Here is a 16,932-nt window from a genome sequence, read left to right as displayed (position 1 = left end):
GTAACTCCTGCATCTATACTCCAGAAGGCATATATAAGTAAGCTCCCAGCAACAATGTGGGTGGCTGCCAAAAAATAAAAAGAAGCCTAATGTCCTTCCAAAGTACAATGGCTAAGCTACAGCATATTCATAATGGACACTACATAAGTATAAAATGAACTATGACTATGTGCAGTAACATGAAAGTATTCCAAACAACACTGGACAGAAAGACGCCAGTCATGGAAGATTAAATTCAGTAGGATTTTATTTCTATAAAGTTCTAGGCAATAGCAAATTAAATTAAGAAAGCATACAAAAGTGGAAAAGCTTTAAAGAAAATCAAAAATATTATAAAAAATCAGTAGTTTAAGGAGCAGGGAAGTGATGTGTTAGGATAAATAAATGTTTCTGAGAAGCTGACAATGTTCTGTTTCTTAACTAGGATGGTGATTATATGGAATTTTTAAATAATTACTTTTTTAATGACATGACTGAGAGACTGAACTGATCTTATACTTTTCTATATATAACTAATTATAGCAGAGACAGTATTCACCTGTGTCCAGTGTTGCTGAAAAGGTCACAGGAGAGACTCAGAGAGATGAGGAAGAAAGTCTGGTTGGAATAAGCTTTAAAGAAAGTGAGGAAAAGGAAAAAGAAACATACTCCTATAAAAGAGAGCAGCTTCTTCCTGTTGGAGAAAGTTGCAGAATCAAGGGGGGAGTTTAGCTTTGTTTTTCAAATGAGAGACATTATAGCAGGTTTTTATGCTGATGAGAATGGTTCAGCAGAAAAGGAGGAATTCATGCTGATGAGAAAAGAAAGAATTGCTGGATGATGTTCATCTATAGGCAAAAGGGGATGTGATATAGTGAATGAGTAGAAAGGCTGGGCTTTTCCCAGTCAAGGGAAGGAAAGTTAAGTGCAAGGGGACTTCAAACAAACAAGGTCATCAGTTGAGAAGGAGAGCTGGGGAGAAAAGTATAAAGTGACAGAAGATGTTCAACAGTTGTCTAGGAAAATTGGAGAACTCTACAACTTACAAGAGAATTTCCAGCCAACACAAATAGTCTACTTAAGGTTAATGTCTGAAACTTAAAGGGAAAAGAGTTAAGATGTCCAAGTATTTTTTTCTTCAATGATGTCTGACATAGGGAAAGAGTTGGATTTCAACCAGAGTTGCTGGGAAGAGAGGATCAACAAAGAAGGTATATGCTACGGAGTGATCATAATGACAGACCACGTGACTATAAGCAGAGAAGTGACAGAAGTGAGAACATGAGGAAGGTGAAGCACTATCAGAAGTTAACAGAATCAATGATGAGTATCAAGAATTGGAGCAGAAGTACTAGACATTATGACAACTAGAGGCAGTTACAATGTGGGATTTTTGAGAATGAATTAGGGAGAGGGCACAAGTACACATACTGAAGACAAGATCTAGGATATGTCCTCAAAATGCACACCTGAGACGAAGTAGAAAATATTTGTGAGAGAGGATGTCAAGGAATTAAGAAGTCAGAATTCTAAAGAAAAAAATCATCTAAATGCATATTGAAATCACCAAGAATTCTAAGAATAAAGTTTAAAAGCCAGGTGCTAAAAACATGAAAGCATGAAGAATAATGCAGCTCCTGTCTGGAGGCAACAGCCTTGATTCCCTCATCTTACGGCCAAGCCATGCAGCTAGTAGTAACTGATAGGACTCAAATAGAAACACCAACTGTCTGGTTCTATTTTAAGCTAAAAATTGACAGACCAGTAGTTCCCAAACTCTTGAGAACTTAAAAGTTAAAAGAAGTCTAAGTCACATAACAATAAACTTTTACTATCCAGTAAAAGACAAAACACAAAACCAGAAGAACTACTACGAATTCAGTGACTAAAATAAAAATGTTCATTATTAACTCTGCTGCTGCTGCTAAGTCACTTCAGTCTTGTCTGACTCTGTGCAACCCCATAGATGGCAGCCCACCAGGCACCCCCATCCCTGGGATTTTCCAGGCAAGAACACTGGAGTGGGTTGCCATTTCCTTCTCCAAGGCATGAAAGTGAAAAGTGAAAGTGAAGTCGCTCAGTCGTGTCCGACTCTTAGCGACCTCATGGACTGCAGCCTACCAGGCTCCTCCATCCATGGGATTTTTCTAGGCAAGAGTACTGGAGTGGGGTGCCATTGCCTTCTAGAATCTACAAATATATATGAAATTTCTATTCAGTCATTAAATCTAGAGACATGGTTATGTGAATCTCTTTCAAAAATGCTGCTGAGTGAGCACTCTCTGCAAGAAAATGGCCATCATTCCACAAACATTTATTGAGCATTGGTTTGTAATAGCTCTGTGGTGAGCTCTGGAGGATTCCTTACCCCTGAGGAATTTACAGAAGAAGGCAGTGATGCTCATACTTTTCAGTCTCAGGACCACTGTATCCTCTTAAAAAATTGAGCACCCAAAGAACTTTGTTTTGTGGGTAGTGTCAATCAATAGTTAGCATATTAGAAATTAAAACAAAAATTTTAATACAAAAAATTCATTAGCATCAGAGTGACGATGCCATCACAAGTCATATGCAGCTTCTAGAAAACTGTAAACACATGAAAGAGCAGAAATGGGTGAAAAAAAAAGTTTTAGTACTATTATGAAATAATTTTGATTTGGTAGACTCCCTGAAAAGTGTTTACATACACTGGAATTCTGTTCTTTTAATAAACAGATTGGGCCACTGCACTATTTTTGTCATTCAAAAAATTATTAGAATAGTATCATTCGTGGTAGATGGGATGCCACAGGTGAAAATAACTGGTGTTAAACATCCCACCTTCTAGTATAATAGGAGAGAGAGGGAGGAAAAGAGGGAGGGAGGTTTTTTGTGGCATAATGAGAATAAGAAGATTCATATTTGCGTTATCTACTGTTTCCAAGCACTGAGATGGGCATATAATCTGACAATAGCTAATAAAGTGGGAGTAATACCCACAAGGCAAGAGATGAACTAAGTGCTCAAGGCCTAAAGCTAGTGAGCATGGGCACTGTGAGGGGAACCAGGTCATACTGACCCTAAAGCCTGTGCTCTTTCTGCTGAAACTCTGAGTTCACACAGACTAGAACAAATGGAAGACAGTTCTGAATTTTCCAATATATTTTTCTCCTATATTATGCATATGTTTTCTCTTTCTTGGTTACATAACACTTCCAAGCATGACAAGATCATCAAACTGATGAGTGACCCTGACATCTCCCCCTAGCTTGTGACTTTTCTCTTCACTTCAGACCAAGGGTTCTCAGAGTGCCGTCCCTAAGTCTATGCCGTAATGGAATCTGATCAACAATAGCCAAATGAGTTTGTCACTAGAAAGAACAAATGAAAGCAAGTTGATGTCACTGATGGGACAGAAGAAAATGAAGAAAAGCAGTAAACGCTCTTATATATGACTTGGGGTAAAAACTTCAAATGCTCTCAGCTCTAACAAGATAAACATTTCACGACCATCTCCATCACTGCCCACACGCACCCCAATACAAAATATTTATACTCACCTTCTTTATCAGTAACTGACCAGGAATATTTCTGAAAAGGCTTACTAGATGGAAGGGGGTCCATCTCCAGCACTTTATAAATCTGACCAAAGGCTGATAGTCTGAGTGCATGCTAAAGAAAAAAAGATTATATTTATTAAAATTTTTCATTCATAAAGCCCTTAGAACATCTAGCTAAAAACACATTCATCAAATGCTATTATTATGATGACAAAAGTCCCCAACAGAAGGCAAGAAAAAAGTTTTTAAATAAATTACATGATATCATTCTTTCTAAGAGACCACAGTCATAGGGCCCATCTCCTACCTGTGCACTGTGGGTAATATCTTCTTTTTGCTGGATGGTCATATAGCTCAGAGCATCTGTTGGATCTCGCTCACAAGGATCATGAAGACCAGGACCCCCTTTGGCAAAGGCAAAAAAAAAACAAACACAAGTACCATTCAGAACTGAACTTAGAATTCAGTAAACTAACACAAAATAGAGAGAAAGAAAAGAATGGAGAGGAAAAAGAAAAGAAAAGGAAAAAAAAAAAAACCTAAAAGAACAAGGTTAAAAGTCTGCTGAATTAAATGGAGTAAAATGGACACTTATTTTCAATATGTTAGCATTTAAATGTCCTTATTTTACTAGAAGTCATTTGTATATCTAAGGTCAAAATTGGGTCTTAACTCTGAGAATTTAGAAACAGCATGATGAATCACCCCAAATCTTTTAAGGGATTATATATGGAAAAAAGGACCAAATTTAATTTTTCCAAATTAAACACCAGACTGCAAACAGAATGAACATCATACATTTTAACTTCACATAACCATTTTCAAATTCAGAGTTCTGGGTAAAGCAACTTCATAGCAGACACAATATCTTATTAGTACCTTTTATGTTAGTATATATAAAACATAAATTACAATTATTGAAAGAGAGTTTTATGACACTTCTAGTTGCTAAAATTCAAAGCAAAACAACTCCTACACATCATTTTCCTGTGTAGAGGACAAACTTAGCACATAATAGAAAACTATATTTAAATGAAATTGTTGATTCTTCTGCCTCCAGAGTTTGAAACCCTTACCAGGAAGTAGAATTCCAGATGCCAAACACTCCATTACTCGTCTCAAGGCCTCCCCAGCGCCCAAAGGTCTATTACAAGTACCTATAGACTTTTCACATATAAGCTCTAGTGGCTAGAAGATATTAAATTACAAATTAGTACATGCACCAAGTGTTAAAAGGTTTCCAGTTAAATGTGAGCTGACATTTCTATCTACAATGGAGGCCAAAAGGTTAAAGTCCATTTAACATTTAGGGCCCAATTAACTTTTCCCACTTGATTATCAAGTTTTACCCCAGCCAGAGTGCTTAAATCAACTCTTTTTGAGAGTACATATTCAGAAGACTTTTTGCTACAAAAAGTTTATTTTCAGTTACCCTGAAAGGATTACTAAAGAAACTGCAGTCATCTAACTTAACAAAGATTTAACAAGCCTTCATGTAGGTTAGTAATGGCCAATAAATAATCAGTGTTCAAACCCAGCCCACCTATCTCCCACTTTACCTAGGATGGACTCAAACCATAATAAGACTTCATTCTAGACATCCTGCCCCAAGTAGTACAACTGGAATTAAAAAAGGACCAAATCTCCATATTTAATAAACTAAAAGGTTCATAATGCCAATATCAAAGTAATAATTGTTAAATTAATCTAAAATAACCCTTTATAACTTCACTTGTTTTATAATGTTCTTTACTGGATCAAGCATAATAATTTCCAAATTAATTAAGTTTGGCAACATACATTTTAAACTACGGTTAACTGTACTATTCACCTAACTTTAATTACTAATATGAACTTATTTTTAAATGTCTGTACTCAAAAGAGAAAGGAAAACAAGATATGGGAACCTTATACTGGTATACCAGGTAATTTTTATTTTAAATGGAAGCAGCACTGAAAGAGAAATGTGCCAGTCAAGCATCTTTTCCAGGCAGTAGGTCAATAATAATCAACCATCAGTGGAGAGTAAAAGTGCAGGAAGACACTCACTTTTAACAGGTAAAGAACCTTTTGTCAGAAAAATTATCTCAGTCTCTATAATATGAATATGATGAAGTAAAAGAGACATTTTTCACATATAAGCTCTAGTGGCTAGAAGATATTATATTACTTATTAAATTTACATATTTTACAAATTAATGTAAATTTATAAATATAAATGTATGTATAATACAAATTAAATTCATAAAAAAGAAATCATATAAAAACCTCTATAATTTTTTCCCAGAACAAAAATAGATAAATGCACACCTTAGCTAATTCAGAATACAGTAACATATAATTTCTACAGGATTTCCTCTGACTATAGTTTCATAATTTGCTTTTAATCATATTTAAGTACTTACCCATCCTTTTAATGGTGCCCATGTGGGGACTCTGTTGCACAAATCACGGAGAATGCGGAGGACAATTACACATGACTTTAATCCATTTGCCCTTGCCTAAAACAAACAAAATGATTCCAATATCCCTGTTGAAATCCATTCTTCATTTTAAGGACACTGATCATGGACAGGTTATTTAAAATGAATACTAATTGGTCAATCTTCGTAAGTTGTCAAGCAAACCAAAAACTCAAGTTATTAAAAGTAGTAAAATTATGGTTTAGGAAGGCAGAGTTTAAAGTAAAGGAAGTATATTATTAGAATTGGTTTTATAGCCTCATGGCAACTCCATTTTTAGCTTTTCTCACCCATGTTTGCATTTTATAAGCTGTCATTTGAAATTCAGAGTACTAAGTCCAAAAGGATTATATGACAATTAAACATCATTAACTATAGTAGAAGCTATAGTAGGCACTACACCTAAATTAAATCATTTACCCCTACAATAACACTAAGAGGTAGAGCGCACCCCATTTTATATATTACACAGAAACCATTAAGTGGCAGGTGTTCCAAATGAAACCTGCAAAAGGTTACAGTAACAATAAGAGAATAACAAAAAGCCAACCTGAAACCATTTGGCATGTCGAAGAGACGCCAAGGCGTTCAGGCATTTCTGCCTGTCCAGTAAGTCCGGAGGATCTTTCATCGCAACTTTTTCTAATGGGAAAATGGAATAAAGAGAGACAGATACAATTTGACCAAGGGATTCCTGTCAAATTACCAAACAATAAAAATAAAAAGAAGAGCAGCATATGAGTATAACTAATAAGACTCCCAGAAGATTTCAGGTTTTGGCTTTGTTGCTTTCTTTTTAGATTATGTGCACTATCATTACTTGGGTAAATCATCAATAGAGCCATTCTGCGCACAAGCACAAAGGCATTCGCTCAGTCAGTAAACAAATCAATGATCACTGCTACATACAGTCTGGGATCTTATTAAGCATGTATGTAACATCACAGGGCACAAAATAGGTACATAGCACTTTTCCTTTGACAAGGTACAAAGAGTAGAAATCTGGGACCAACAGCAATAACAACTTTTCTTTATAGAAGAAGGGATTTTAATCACTAATCAGTTCTTAAGGAAAATTAGGGCTTAGGTCATCAATTTGAGATATACTAACAATACACTGAGCATGGCAATTTTATTTTACAACAAAATTAACTCATCCAACAAGATAACCATTAATAGAAACTTTACCCCACTGAGGAGAACTCTTCCAGTGTAACCATGGAGCTCTCTGTTTCTTCTCTAAACCAAAATTATTAAAACTAAAATATGAAATATGGTGAAATACATTTCAAGTTTTGCATACCTTTTTTTTCCCCAAAAAGCAGCAAAGAATACTATTGAAGTACAACTATCTGACTTGCCTTAACATTTCAGAGTTGGACTGGATGGCCAGGAGCAGCAAAATTAAGAACTCAAACATGTGATTAGTGACAAATATTCATATTTGAGAAGATGTCACAAGATACTAAATCCATGTTTAGATAGCCAAATTTATTTCCTCTTAGCCGCTAAAAAGTGGGTTTTTAAACTTTTGAAGAATCGCTGCATTAATTTAAATGCATATAACATACAAATGTTTCTTGGAGAAGTCTTTGTCTAATCCAATTAAGTCGTATTTACCTTCCTCTTTTAAGAACTCACAGAGCCCACCAACACTTCCTGGTACAATCAGACAGTCACAATCTCAGCAGTATGTTTATGTGGGCTTTCTTTATTGGCTTCAACATGTCAAGGCTGAAGTGCTACACACTTATTTTCTGACCAGGTGAGCCCTACAGCAGATACTTGCATTGTTTCACATTAATATCTGCCAACAAATTCACAATACAGGGTCTCATTTCATTACCCCTTTTTCCTCATAAAATGGAAAGCCTCAAAAAGAAATGATAATGTGCTTTTATTTATAAACATAAGCAAACACACTATAGGTATTTACTTCATAGGCGACCTAGTTCCTGTCTTTGCGTAATTCTTTTGAATGACACAAAACACAGAAGTAATTCATTTTCGTGTTTACATGTCAAAATGTTTAACTGTGGTCAATACAAGCATCTGTGTAAAGCTCACATACAAAGCAGAACTACTATAAATGAACAGTTAGAATCTCTTAGAAGTTAGACATGACAAAGGTTGACTGACTGCTAAATAATGTAATCTCAAGAAAAGGAATAGACCATGCTTATTTTTTAGGACTTTTAGAGTAAAGCAAACTATGTTTCATTCTGTCATTGGATCAAGTAGGAGTATCAGGAAAGGCTAGAGGGCAGGAGAGCGGCAGGGGGCAAGATCAGTGGAAGAGGGGAGGGGTCAGAGGAAGTCTGGGTAGGAAGAGACAAGGCCAAAGAGCTCCGTTTCAACTTTCTGATGCTGCTGTCCGGTGAACAGCTTGTAATTAACATCTGCTCATCACCACACAGACAGTTTTACAGGGGAACAATGGCAAAAATGTTTAGATAAATTCTCTTATTCCCAAAGTCAAATTATATTCATTAATTCTTATTTTAAAAAACTAGTGACATCAGCTTGCTACAGACAGTCAACATTTGGAGGCAGTAGATTCTACTAAAAAGAGATGAAAGGAACAGGCAATGAACAGAAGACTTGACTGAATTCCCTTTAACATCATCATCCAGCATGACCAGGTTTCTTCATGCTCTGATAGTCAAAAAGTCAAAAGATCCAAAATGTTTCAATATTCATGAGGTGAGAACAGCAGAGTGGATGTAATAATTCATCTCATTTTACCTTCTTCAAAGCTTATTTTAAAACTATATAAATTTATGCGGCACTGTAGTGCTACTTGTAAGCCTTGCTTGCCTATTTCTTTTACATAATTAATAACACAGTTTTATATATTTTCATTCATTAAAAAATGTGGCAATCACAGAATTGCTGCTGGAAAAACACTGCACTTCTCAAAGTAGAACCTCGAATTTAACATTTCTGTATAAACTTTAACATAGGTGTTTCAGTTTTGTAGAGAAACAAAGCTTTTCTAGTAAAAAAGGTATCTTGGTGTCTTTAAATCAGAAACAATGGAACTATGAACCATTTCATTTTTTTCCTATAGTGACCAGTATAACAGATTTAAAAAAAAAAAAAAACATAGGGGATAGTAACAAAAATGCCAAAAGCAAAGAAAAACAGCTTTTAAAAAATTCACTGCTCAATAACCTGGCATCAGAGCACGAAGGTACATAAAACATTCTAAACAATGGAAGCACTGAAAGGAAGTCTATTATGCCTAACTTTTATTTGGTTAGGGGTTAGATCTGTGACCAGAAACACACCGTCCTGCAGGAAATGTTGGTCAGTTTCTCTCCATCCCTTACATGCAAGCTAACTCTGCCTGTTCACAAAAACACTAGCCTGCAGATGGGGCAGGGAAAAGCCAGAACATGATTGTGTTAAATAGAATTTATGTGTCTGGAACCTGAGTTCTTCAAAGATAAAACAATCAAGCTGGGTTATCATGAAGACCTCCCTGACATTTCAAAGTTGGAATGAAGCTGAGCTACTGAGTGCATACTGACAGAATCTCCAAGGTAGCCTGAAGAGATCCAAGCAGTCCTTCTCTCAATTCCTTGAGGCTGTGTGAAGAGCAGACATTATGCTTCAAGTCACTATCCATGAGAAACCTCAGGCTACAATAATATGAACAGGTAAATGTAGCATGAAGGTAAAACAGAGCACTGTTATCCTAGTTTATGACAGAAACATCACTAGATATGACTTTTCTGCAATGCCTCAGTAGGCAGTGGGCCACTGGAAAGATAGTGGCTACAGGTTTACACAGGACAAGGCAAGTCAAGCAGCTGGGGAAGGCAGGAGAATAAAACTGCAGCATTGTTAGAAATCCTCGTTGTGACCTTTGGACTAGTCCTCCACCTAATAGGACTCACACTAGTGAACTTCTGACAAACCGCACTGGAAGTTCACACTGGCAACTAAGGGGCGCTTGGGCAACTTTTTTGTGACACCCTGAGAATCTCCCCTAATATTGAGCACTGCAGTTTATCTCAGTCTAAGTTATCACAAGTGCCTTTGAAGTTTCCCTATCCACTTGGTTTCAAAGTATGGTAAATACAGTAAGCAGATGGATTTATCACCCTCAGCAAATATACTTCTGGTGTAAAATCACAAGCACCAAAAGCAGCTTGGACCATGGGACGCTCAGAAAAACTAAATCAGCTAAGATCTCCTACGATCATCCTATATAGTAACTGGACTTGAGAGTCAGAAGAGATGGGTGAAACATCAGACTTTCTTCATTATAAAACAGGACAACTATCTACCTCATAGCTGCTGCTGCTGCTAAGTCGCTTCAGTAGTGTCCGACTCTGTGCGACCCCATAGACAGCAGCCCACCAGGCTCCCCTGTCCCTGGGATTTTCCAGGCATGAACACTGGAGTGGGTTGTCATTTCCTTCCCCAATGCATGAAAGTGAAAAGTGAAAGTGAAGTCACTCAGTCGTGTCCGACTGTTTGCGACCCCATGGACTGTAGCCTACCAGGCTCCTCTGTCCATGGGATTTCCCAGGCAAAAGTACTGGAATGGGGTGCCATTGCCTTCTTCACCTCATAGCTATTGAGAGTTAAATCATATATGAGAAAGTGCTTATAACACAGTAAGTTATAAAATACCTTAGCAAAGCAAAATCTTTAATATATATATATTACTTGAATTCTGAGATGTCCATTGTTAATGCTTCTTACACACCAAACAGTTCTATTTGATCAGATAATATGCTAGCTACAAAAATTAATTTAACAGGTTTTAATTGCCTTCTAAGTATTAGGTACCACTCAAGGTGCTACGGATAAAGGACATGGGTAGGGAAAAAGACATCTGTCTCAATGAACCATAAATTTACATTAATAGTAAGTCAGCTCATTACTAGCACTGCAGCAAATACAGTATACTGATTTCAGTACTACACATCAATGGGTATTTAACAGTTTAACTCTGTTTATGTTTACTACTTCAAACCTATTATTACACATTATTCTCACTGTAAATTCAAGGCACTTTGAGTAGATGAGTTTGTGCTGTGACTTTTTGTTTACTAAACTAACTACCACTGTTTACTAATCAATCACTTTGTGCTGGGTATTATACAGGTCATATTATTACATAAATTCTCTCAAACAACTTCTAAAGTATTCATTACCCACATTTTGAAGTGAAGACATATGTCCAAGGCACACAGTAACAGTTAATGGAGTTAAGGGTCAAACACTTGGCTGCCACCAAGGTCTGTGTTCTTTTTGCTATGTCTTCTTTAGCAGGAAGCATGTAGTAATGCATGTATGTGTGCATGTTAGGTCACTTCAGTGTGTCTGATTCTTCGGGACTCCAAGGACTGTAGCCTGCCAAAGTCCTCTGTCCACGGGATTCTCTAGGCAAGAATACTGGAGTAGGTTGCCATGCCCTCCTCCAGAGGATGTTCCCGACCCAGGGATCTAACTCACGTCTCTTATGTGTCTCCTGCATTGGCAGGAGGTTCTTTACCATTAGCGCCACCTGAGAAGCCCCATATAGTTATAGGGAATGGTTATTCTACAGGGCCTTCAAGTAAAGGGTTAGAATATAGAAAGAAGGCTGACAGCACAGGAGGACTCTTACCTGTGAAACAGTAAATAATACCAAAGAAATTCACTATAGTCTGGCCACTGAAAATCCAAACAGCAATAGGAAATGAGTAATTAGCTAGAGCCACTTCTGCAGAAACACACTGAGAAGAAAAGTGTGGTGCTCTCACCAGATTCAGTCCTCCAGTTCTGCCTGCTCTCAGACATTTTTCCTTTTTGATTTTACCCAAATATGTCCCAAGGAAAGGGAAACACATGAGGTATATACTGTGAACAGCCGGTTTGTTCTGTGGGAGAAGAGAAGTTGATATTCTGCAGGAAAATCTCTCCCCAAAAAGTATTTACAACGCGAATTTTTTTAAACTTTGAGAAAGAAAATGAGTGCATATTTTTTTAAAGAGATTTCTCTCAAACTTAGAAATTCCTGGAACCCAAATGAATCTGTACTTTGACCCCATGCAGCTGAAAAGAACTGCATCAAGGCAAGAGGAGTTATCTGGTGGGATGAAAGAAATCCTATAGAACTGTACAGCTCAGGTCTTAAACGCTTACACTGGATCCTCAGTTACCCAGTAACACACAAAACTGCTAGCACAGATCTAAAAACTTCGACAAAGTCTAAATTAGACAAAACGAGCAAATTATAAGAGATAACAGGTGAGTGGGCAGGGCTGTGAGGTTAAGGAAAACAGCAAAGCAAATCTTGCTGCCATTCAAAAGGAGAGGAAGTAACGTGTAAAAAATTAGATTCAAGCTGATTCTTTCATCTTATCTGATCCCACGCAATTATGTTAACATCAGCTGATGAGATTGAGCTTATAAAGAGGTCTTGCAATCCTTTAATAACCTGAACACCTTGAACAGACTATGACTCCCCTACTCCACTGCAAATTCCATTCTGCAATAACTAGTCTTCTAGTAAGGGTATAACATACTAAGATCTGTTTTCAGGTCCTCTGAACCTAGTAATAAAGGCAACAGACTAAGCTTAGTTATCACTGAAACCATAAAATCCCATGTAAGTGCACAAAACCATGGAGGGAAAGAAGCCTGTTGTTCTCAATGCTTTCAAAGTAATGGGAGAGATGTCTCCAGCTGCAAGCAAACATTATTTAGTCTTTGGCAACTTCAAATCTAGACAAATTTAGCCTCTGGCAACTTCAGTCATCTTCTCATCTCTCTATACTCAAATAATTTTTAATAATATCTATAACTATACTTAGAAATGGTTAGTTTTACACTAGAGGGTCAAATAGAACACAGCTTACCAGAATTAACAGAATTATCTTGATACTTCAGAAATCATTTTATAGTTCTACAGTTAATGGTGAACTGTAATGCTGTTAAAGAAATTAAGCCATTTAAGATTGGTTCTTCAGAGGTGTTAGAGATACTATATACAGCCCAAAAGAAAAAGTACAGGGATAAACCCAATTACAGAGTGGATGTACTTTAATTTTAAACTATGATTCATAAATGCACCTAGTTTCTATCTGTTGGGTATGGTATAGCCGGTTTTAGTACCCAAAGGACTTCTTTAAAAAGGAAGTCTATCACTTTTACTTTAAGAAATCCTATGAGTCATGCCTTCAAAACTTGAAATTCTAACATCTCTGATAAAATGTGTCTTTTTCTTCCTTTATCGTCAACTTGAAATAAATTAAGAAACTGACCAATACTTCTTGCTGCACTGGTATTTCAGGTAGGGGAGTAAACAATGGAACTTGCTGAATATCTAGTGATGAAAAACAGCAACAGGGAGTCCTTGATGGCCCAGTTAGGCCACACTGCCTCTAAACTGTCATAACAGAGAGGCCAGTTGGTCAAAGGTCTGACACAGGAGAAATAGCACACGGCAAGTTTCTAGAGACAGGACTAAGAGGCAGAAACAAGCTGATGTGAAAGGATAAAAATATTTAAAAAGAAATCCAGCTCCAACAGTACTTCTTAAAACAGAATAGATTTCTCACTCCACTTTTATTTGACGGCACTGCTATGCAGAAATTCTTTTTAACTTCAGAAGAAAGTCAGATTAAAATTCCCACATATATAAAATCCTAAATGTTAAAAGGATCACACACCTCCTAGAAAAAAATTTTTACTAAAGATTATTTAAAAAAAAAATAAAAAGCCCCCTAATTTATCTCTCTTACATTACAAAACACTTAGGCAATTAAAGCATAATTCTTAAAAAGTTACGGAGTTACTACATGTAAAATTGAAAACAGTACTGTTTTGAACCACATTTAACCCTAAAATCAGACCTAATAACCAAGCTACCCAGAACAGGTTAGCTGATACCAATAGCAATGCAAAACTAGACAAAGTAAAACAGAACACCGAAACAGTATAAAAATTAAAGTGGATTTAAAACCAACATAAGCACAGGTTTTTCTGAATTAACATATTTTAGGTTGAATATAAACATTTTGAATATAAACATTTTTGCAAAATACAGAGATCGTATAGGAATAAATCTGCTTAAAATACTCTGGCAAAAAACAAAAGACAGATTATTTCTTAAATCCACTGAACATAATTAGTGCAGCATTTAAGAGAGGTCTTATGTGAACAAAACAAATATATATTTATATATACACATCTATGTCTCTCTATATATACATATACATATATATACACATGTGTACCTCCATCCTTCTTCTCCAATTCGTCTCTAATTAGAGGGGAAGTAAGTATCACCTTCAAAGTTAGCGTGGGTTCTTTTGTATTCCGAATTATAATAGATGCCTCATCTACACATTGTTCCACTTGATATTTCTCTTCTGTGAGTTTCTGAAAGTCACCAAGATTTCAAATACAGCCAATTAATTAAAATTTCAAAAAATGAATGATTCCCCCCTTAGTCTTGGTTTTCAAAAGTTATTAACGATTAGTTTTTACTGTTCTGAAAGAGTAATCTTTAGTTCTTTAGGGTGGAAGTAACATTTCTCTCTCCCAACTTACCGGCGAATCCTCTTTCTCCATCCCTCAAAAAGCAACCACAAGGTCAATCATCTATTCAATTATTAAACAACATTTAAAATCATTCTTTCTAATATTTGAAAGTGAAAGTTACCAAAAGCATCATTATACAACAAAAGGTAAATTATTGTTCTTGAAATTATTACAAAGGACTTATATAGAATAGTAAGTTGCTGGGAATGCTCTCTAAACCAATATCTTTTTTGATAGGACAACCTAAACAGGAACTCCTACTTGCTAATAAAGATTTATAAATATAAGATTATCTAATCTTTTATGTAAGATTATGTAGATTTTTAAAGAAAATCAAGTAAGAATAAATGCAAATGGATCTCTGCACAATCACTCATCAGTAGAAAGGTTAATATAAACAAGTAACTAACTTCCCGTCTCTAACAAGAGGTGTCAGAAATCACTCCAGTGAGACCTTCTCTGGGACAAGTCATCTGACATCCACACGGAAATGTTCACTGCTTCTTTTAACAATTATACAAAAAATTATCACCAACTAGGATTGCTTTTAAGTATACATTTAATGTATTGCTATACATTAAATATATATAGTTTAGTTACACAGGGCCTTTCTTGGTGGTAAAATTTAATATATATTACCTAATATAAATAGTTGAACAGAAACACTACTGGGTCTCTCTACTCATCAACTGTGCATTAAGGGAACTCAAAGTCATTTATATAAGAACAGCATTTTACCATTAAACATCCAAAAAAAGACAGAAAACTGAAAATTCATTACCCTAATTTTGAACAGAGGAAACCAAGAAAGGGAAAGGCCACATAGTGGCTGGAAAAGCCAGAACTAGAGTACAGAGAAAAAAGCAGGAAACTGCTCACATTCACTCTGCATAAGAGCAGTAAAGATGTCTCAGAGAAAAAGCACAGTCAATTTTTCAACTGTACATGCAGATCACTCTTTAAGACACATCCAGAGTAATGAAATATGATATGAGTATTGGGCTAGACTAATTCTAAGTGACTCTGGTTTTGGTCATCCTTCTTCCTCTGCTCAAGGGAAGTTCTAAAATCACCATAGAAAAGAGTACATAGAGAAAAGGTCTGATACAATCCCAATTAATTAAGGTACCCTGATAACTCAAAGTTTTGCTATGATAAGTGTTCAGGGAAAAAGTTTTTAATTCACAAGGAAATAAGTTCGTATTGTATCAGAGACTGGTTTTCCAAACGAACACCAAGAAAAAAGGGGTAGGCACGGAATAAATGCAAAAATCCCATTTTAAATGATTTTCTAAACATTTTTGTATTAATAATAAGATGTCCATGCTTGTGTGTACATATAAAGGCATAGCAAATATGTGTACATATATAAATTAATATAAAGTGAGTATACAATTACATCCCCATTTATTTGGGTACCTCTACCCAAACAGCTACAGTCATGGATCCCAACCATCACACAAAGCCGCTGGTTTCATTGCTGGATAACTCTATTGGCTATGTTAAAATCAGATATGTTTCTTAAAATGTCCACCACTGGTCTTAAGAGTTCAGGCCACTTTTGCTCTTCAAAGATCTGAAGATACTTGTATCTTTTTTCAGCTTCTCTAGTGTAAAAAGCCCTAGTCTCTTCAAATTTGAAACAGTTTACACAGTCTGCATTCTCTCCCAGGCCCTTCCCTCAAACACTTGCTAGCCTGACAAAAAGTTTAAAACTGTAGTGCCCAGAAACAGAAAATACAGAGTTCACACAGTTGTGAACTACACTGAGAAAGCTCTATTAGTACAACTGAAGCTCCAATTTCCTGCATCTTCAATACTGAGAAATACAACAGATCTTCAATTTCTTACAGCTGATTTTCAACCCTTTTCCCATCCTGACACACTGAAAATATGACCACTCATATAAAACAACTCACTAAAGAGAACAGAAAAGGGGGTGAGATGGTTGGAAAAGCCTCCATATGTCCAACTCTTTGCTGATTACTCTAGTACAAATTTAAGAATAACAATGTTCACTATAATAAAAGCAGAAATAAATGTAAAAATGGAAAAAAGATGGATTTTACAACATTAACATTCTAATAACAAAAAGTATAGTCAGAAACCCGTTACTGAACTTTCTTTACTGTACTCCATGTTGCTTACCACTCTCCCTTCTCAAATGATCACACAATGATTTAGTCTTTAATCTTTTATATCTTTCTTTAAAAGAAATGAATTTAACCCTTGAAAGAACAGAAACTTTCCTTCAATCAGAACTGAAAATGGAAAAATCAAATGTATTTGCTCACTTAGAAAGTAAGTGTTAAGATCTAAAAATGATTTTTTTTAAAAAGTGCTCCAGAAATTAATATAGGAGAATGTGTCAATAAGTAACACAAATTTGAGTTTCAGGAACGGCA

The 16,932-nt window shown here is 35.9% G+C and overlaps 1 protein-coding gene across 19 annotated transcripts in view; it reads right to left on the bottom strand.

Annotated features, from left to right (window-relative positions):
• The window catches only part of STRBP (spermatid perinuclear RNA binding protein), a 199,131-nt gene that overhangs the window by 69,139 nt on the left and 113,060 nt on the right, over positions 1–16,932 (bottom strand). For all 19 annotated transcript variants that reach the window (XR_015136366.1, XM_086325341.1, XM_086325335.1 and 16 more), the window contains 6 exons: positions 14,221–14,365; positions 6,531–6,622; positions 5,924–6,019; positions 4,595–4,706; positions 3,826–3,923; positions 3,519–3,630 (listed from right to left, as the gene is read on the bottom strand). Coding sequence is in view for 18 of the 19 variants with exons in the window: in XM_086325341.1 (XP_086181467.1) it covers positions 3,519–3,630; positions 3,826–3,923; positions 4,595–4,706; positions 5,924–6,019; positions 6,531–6,622; positions 14,221–14,365 (655 nt within the window). In the remaining variant the exon portion in view is untranslated. The remainder of the gene's footprint in view (positions 1–3,518; positions 3,631–3,825; positions 3,924–4,594; positions 4,707–5,923; positions 6,020–6,530; positions 6,623–14,220; positions 14,366–16,932) is intronic.

This window comes from Bos grunniens, chromosome 11 (genome assembly GCF_055505025.1).
Source record: "Bos grunniens cultivar Pamir isolate PY7600 chromosome 11, Bosgru_T2T1.0, whole genome shotgun sequence".
In the NCBI taxonomy this organism is placed as follows: Eukaryota; Metazoa; Chordata; class Mammalia; order Artiodactyla; family Bovidae; genus Bos; species Bos grunniens.
Note: the sequence above shows the minus strand (reverse complement) of the source record. Positions and strands in the feature narration are given on the sequence as shown.